Below are 5,983 nucleotides of genomic sequence, written 5' to 3' on the forward strand. Positions count from 1 at the left end.
ACAACAATGGCGATGCTTGTGTGTGTTAGGCAGGGTATTTGGCCCATGGTGGGCTCCCAAAACTCAATAGTTCTTCTCAACCGGAAATAGTGTGGTTAAGTGCTTTCAGTATCCCCCACTGTACCTGCTGTTGAAAAATGCTTCCATAGCTGGAGCAGATGTTCCCTGTGCCTCACTCCCATCCACCCCCTCCATGTTCATCTCTCCATGATGAATGTCATTCCCAGCAAATACCTCCAACCCTGCCTGGGGCCTCCTTTGGCCACAGGGGTGTGTCCAGCTGGTGCACAGGGAAGACCAGAAGTGTGAGGGGTTAATCTCTCTAGAAGCAGCTCTCAGCCAATACCTGATGGAGGTCAGAGGATAAACACCCCAGTGTGGGGACCACTCTGCTGTGTGTGCTTTATGCTGTCTCCCAGAGGTCCCTGGCAGCATGGAGCCTCAATTGCCCACAGTACTGTCTGCTCCTTGGTGTCCCCGAAGGGCTCTAGGGCTTCCTGAGGTACCCTCCCACATAAACAAACCACATCCCCCAAATCATCTCAAGGTCTGGCTCTGATGATCCCAATCCAAGGCAACATCTTTGAGAGATATTGTCCACTCTCTAGTCACACCAGGATGCCGACAGCTGCTGGTTTTTGCATGACCCGTGGAATTAATGGAGACATCAGTATCCTTTCTGATTTGGTCCTCCTCACTGTGTTTGGTGGAGGGGAGGAGGTTACTTTATTTTATAAAGGAAACTAAAGTGGCAGGTCATATGTTCCCTGAGCCAGGTCTGTCCCAGCTCCTGGAGGACACAGAGCAACCTGAGCATTTGGCTTCAGCCCCAGGACCAGCCTCATCCCCTCTCACCTGATTCTGGCTGAGATAGGAGGATGCTTGGTGTCCCTTCCAGGGCAGAGACGGCAAGGGGGGCAGGTTTCGACTGGGCTATGGGCAGCGCTCCCAGCTGGCCTTCCAAGCTGGAACTTTGCATAGTTTTCAGGGATCCTGTTCTGGGTCCCATGAGGATGAGCAGGGGTCACACAAAAATGAGGCTAGCAAGCTCGAGGGGTGCAACATTTAAGGAGCTCATTTTAGTTCAGGGACCCACCTGCACCTGCAGGAGCCTGAGATCAGGTGCCTCCTTAAATTTGTCCTGACTGAGGTGAAATTCACATAACACAGAATTCACCATTTTAAAGCATACAATTCAGTAGCATTTAGTACACTGACAATGTTGTGCAAACATTACTCCTGTCTAGTTCCAGAACATTTCTAGCACCCAGAAAGGAAACCCCGTCCCCATGAGCAATCACTCCCCACCCCACTCCCCCAGCCCCTGGCACCCACTAATCTGCTCCGTCTCTATGGATCTGCCTGTTCTGGACGTTTTATATACGTGGAATCACACACTATGTGGCCTTCCGTGTGTGACTTCTTTCACTCGGCATGATGTTTCCGAGCTTCATCCCTACGTAGCATGGGTCATTGCTTTGTCCCTTTTCATGGCTGAGTAGTAACCCATTGCATGGATTGATCACATTTTTTATCCGCTTATCTGCTGATGGACATTTGGGTTGTTTCCACCTTTTGGCAGTTACGACTAGTGCTGCTATGCATGTGTTTGTAGAAGAATTTGTTTGAATACCTATTTTCAATTCTTTCAGGTCTCCAATTTTGCACCCGCACCCTAGTCCTGGTCCTGGGGATGAGGCTGAGGGGTCCAGCGTCTGGTTCCCCTGCCCAGTCCAGGAGATGAGGTGCTGCTCGCTGGCAGGCAGCCGTGGTCCTTCCTCCTCGTTCTCCTTTCCCACACCCCGGAGCCCTGGGGGCCTGCCCTGTTCCAGGGGATTCTCAGAAACGGCATTTCCCAGTGTTTCTCAGGAACCTGCTCTGTCCTGGAGCCCTCTGTGATGGGGTAACGAGGTTCCAGCCATCGCCACCACGTGGCCTCACTTCCTGGGCCTGTTTCCCCATCCGTAAGTGGGGTTGTCCTGAAGATTAACTGAGGCCAGGAAAGTGCCTGGCACATGCCTGCAGAACCAGGCATGTGATAAAGACGTGACATTTATTTGTTTGTTTGTTTACTTATTTATTTAAAGTAAGTTCTATGCCCAACGTGGGACTTGAACTCACGACCCCGAGATCAAGAGTGGCACATTCTACCAACTGAGGCAGCCAGGTGCCCCGACATTTATTTTTATTTAATCTTTTTCACTGATATTTCTTATGCTCCCCAAGAACCCATGCTTACTGGGTGCCCCACATGTCAGGTGCCACGTGGGACATTCATGTGTGTCATCTCTTCCCTCCACTCCACCAGCAAGGAGGTCTGTGCAGCTTCCCGGCAGCTCTGGGAGGAGGCAGCTGAAGTCAGAGTCGGTCGGCCACTCAGGTCTGCGTGTATCGGATCAGCAGGGTCCCTGTCAGGGTCAGGCTTGGGGGATCAGCTCCCCCCCAGCTGAGCGCTGGCACCTCTTTGTCCATTGGAAAGGGCCCTAGGGGGGCTTTAAGCCACTTTGTGGCGGAGCTGTCTCCTCTCCCTGGGCCTCAGAGTGCCTGTGCAGCCCAGGAAGGGACGCACTGGGAGAATTCCGGGGACATCTGTCCATTTGGGGTGAGGGTGGAGGCCAGGCTCCCCCACCCCCGGTGAAATTTATACACATGAAGATTTATATACATGGGTCCCCGACTAGGGTCCACAAGAAGTACACCCTTGCCCCCCACCCCATTCCTGTCACCCCACCCATTACCCCGGCCCTGGGCTTGACCACACAGCATGTTTGGATGTGGCTCAAGTGACAAAGGAGATAGCGAGGGTCAGAGTTTATTTGAGGGTTGTGTGGGATGGGAGTGGGGCTAGGGCCTCTGGAGATCCCTGGGGCTCTGAGTTATCCACTCTAAGCCTTGGCAGTTTCATGAGCCCCAGAAGGTGGCCATCAACCCACCTTTTCCTGCCACCAGGGGTCCAGACTGACGACAGCACAGGTGGACATGCACTGAGGACCTACTGTGCACAGGCACCTGGAATGGAGCCCTAGGAGGGGGGAACTGCTTCTGTCCCCATTTTATAGACAAGGAAACTGAGACACAGAGCAGCGAAGCCCTCAGCCAGGGGCCCACAGCCAGAAGGCTGGGTCCAGCCCTCCAGGTGCACCTGTGGCCCTGGGCCGCTCTGAGCTCAGCACACACAGATTTCCAAATGCTCACAGCCCGGAAGAAGTTGCAGAGTCTGAGACTTGTACTGTCAGCAGCATGGAGGTTACAGAACCCTGGTTCGAATCCTGACTCTGATGCTCAGAACTGGCCATGGGACTCCTGGTGAGTCACTGCCCCACTCTGGACCTCGGTTTCCTCATCTGTGAAACGGATGGAGACATTCAGAGAACCACTGTTTAAGCCCGACCCGACCCTCCTGCCTCTAACATCTGGATAGCTACATTTCCCAGCCTCCCCTGCCTGGAGATGTGGCCATGTGACTCTGTTCTCGCCAGTGAGGTATAAACAGGAGGGTCCCAAGACCTCCCAGGAAGATTTCCAGGAGGTTCTGAGCACCCCCTGGCCTCAGCCTTTCCCTCTGAGAGAGGAGGTGAAGCCTGGAGCCCTGGCAGCCATTTTGTGCCATGAAACCACCTTGAGGACACAAGCCAGGGATGCTGAGAAATCAAGTCATACTGCTACTGTGGCTGAGCCTGGACCTATCTTTACAGAGTCCTCTTCCTGCTGCCTGACACCAGGTCTCTATCCCTGATCCCTGGGTTCACACCAGTGTGGAATCCTTCCCTGAGCCCCCTGGCCGGTGGCCTAGCATGCTGTGCATCTCGTGGGTGACCCCTTCCCAGTGTCCCCTGCCAACCGACAGTGTCCGGTGCATGTAGGATAAAGGCAGGCTGGTCCCCCGGCCTCCCCCCATGGCTACAGGTGCCGTAGCAGCGAACGTGGGTCTAAGGGGGCCCCCAGGTTCTGGGAAGGATGAGTAGGGGGTCCGGTGGTGGGTACCCTGCTGGGGCGGAGCCCTGGGGCTGGCCTTGGAGACTCTAGCAGGGTGGACAGGGTCGTCTTCAAAGTGCGGTGGGGACAGTTCATGGAGGCCGCGGTGGGTGGCCCGGGCAGCTCGGAGCAGAGTGTGGGTCAGCGCCGCCACCAAGACCAGAGCACCCACTCCAAAGATGGAGGCGGCTGCTGCACCTGTCTCGATCTCAAAGAGCAGCAGGGCATAGATGGACAGTGCTGGGGAAAGAAATGGCTCTCATTTACTCAGTCAACAAACATTTGCTCCCCAAACCCTGGGAGAGCTCTCCCAAACAGAGGGCAGTCACAGAAACCCGTACATGATAGGCACACAGCTTAACTAATCCTCTCACACCATCGTCACATGCATTTTACCAAAAGGCGGTAAATTTTACGTTGGGCGTACTTGACCACAACTAAAACAACCCGGATCTCAGGCTTCCTGAGTGCCGTGATTAACTTTCAGTGAGGTTAACAGAGGCCCCTCTCTGGCCCCAGTCTGCTGAACAAGATGGTTGGTGACCTGACCTTGAGGACCGATCTGTACTAGTTTTCTGTTGACTTGTGCAGCGCCCAGTTGGCACCATTCTTTTTGATGAGGACTGTCCTGTGCACTGTAGGATATTTAGCAGCTTCTACCCACTAGATGCAGTAGCATTCTCCCCCTTCCCTGTCTTGACAACCAAAAATATCTCCAGATATTGCCAGATGTCCCCTGGATCAGCAGAATCTGTTCCCATTGAGAACCACGGGTCCAGTCCCTACCCTCACCCTGATCACTAATGCAGGAGCACGGACCCACCTCTCCCGCAATCATTGATGTGTACGGTACTAGGCTTGGCCAATCAGAGCATTGCTTCCCTTAGTTGTAGTGATTGGGTGCAGAGCTATCACATGACCCAGGCCCAGCCAATCAGAGCCAGCCCTGGGACTTTAGACCGGGCTACCGGTAGGGAGGAATTTTTTTTTTTTTTTTTTAGGGAGGAATTTTCTTACTGGAGCAGCGGGAGAATTGGTTGAAGAGAAGCCCAGAGTGGGATGGAAGCTTTCTTGGCACTTTGCTGGCTGTTTTTATGCTTTCTCCAGCTCTGTACTCTTGCTTTTAAGATGCCACACTGCATCATGTTTGACATATTGAAGTAAGGCCAAGGGGGCGCCTGGGTGGCTCCATCGTTAAGCGTCTGCCTTTGGCTCAGGTCATGATTCCAGGTCCTGGGATCAAGCCCCGCATCGGGCTCCCTGCTCGGTGGGAAGCCTGCTTCTCCCTCTCCCTCTCCCACTGCTTGTATTCCCTCTCTCGCTGTGTCTCTCTCTGTCAAATAAATAAATAAAATCTTAAAAAAATAAAGTGAGGCCAGGGACTTTTTTTTTTTTTTGCTCTAAACATTTTTGAAAAGGTTTTTTAAATTATTCTTTTGGCTCTGGCTAGCAATGAATGGATGATTGGATGATTGGCTGGATGTGCTTGGGAATTCTTGCTGAGTGAGGTCACCTAACCTCAAAAGGAATCTAAATGGGAGCTGAACAAATTCTTAATTTAACACTTAACGAGGCTGACATAGTTACCTTTTTTTTTCTCTCTGTGAGTTTTCTTGTATACTAGAATGAGGATATCTTATTCTTCAAGTCTCCAACACTGTTTTTTGCCAGCCTAGGAAAAGGCTCAAGGTTGTAGGCATTATGTTGAAAGCACTTACAAATACAGGCATCTTTCCCAGAGGATAGCAGGTGAAGAGGTGAAAGAAGAGGCATCTCTGATTAACCTTGTTGTGCCCCTAGAACCAGCTGCACCTGAGGCCAACCACCCCCGATCTTTACAGATAGATGAGTCACCTCATCCACTCTTTTATTTTTTTAATATTTTATTTATTTATTTATTTGAGAGAGAGAGAGAGAGAGAGAGCACGAGAGGGGGGAGGGTCAGAGGGAGAAGCAGACTCCCCGCCGAGCGGGGAGCCCGATGTGGGACTCGATCCCGGGACTCCAG

At 52.5% G+C, this 5,983-nt stretch overlaps 1 protein-coding gene across 1 annotated transcript in view; it reads right to left on the reverse strand.

Annotated features, from left to right (window-relative positions):
• Positions 1-2,112: 2,112 nt before the first annotated feature.
• Positions 2,113-5,983, reverse strand: part of TMEM221 (transmembrane protein 221) — an 8,110-nt gene continuing 4,239 nt past the window's right edge. Inside the window, exon 3 of the mRNA XM_025884957.2 lies at positions 2,113-4,215. Coding sequence (XP_025740742.1) covers positions 3,746-4,215 — 470 coding nt within the window. The 3' untranslated portion in view covers positions 2,113-3,745. The remainder of the gene's footprint in view (positions 4,216-5,983) is intronic.

This window comes from Callorhinus ursinus, unplaced genomic scaffold (genome assembly GCF_003265705.2).
Source record: "Callorhinus ursinus isolate GAN/ISIS: 27379988/994484 unplaced genomic scaffold, GSC_fseal_2.0 scaffold15, whole genome shotgun sequence".
NCBI classification, from domain to species: Eukaryota; Metazoa; Chordata; class Mammalia; order Carnivora; family Otariidae; genus Callorhinus; species Callorhinus ursinus.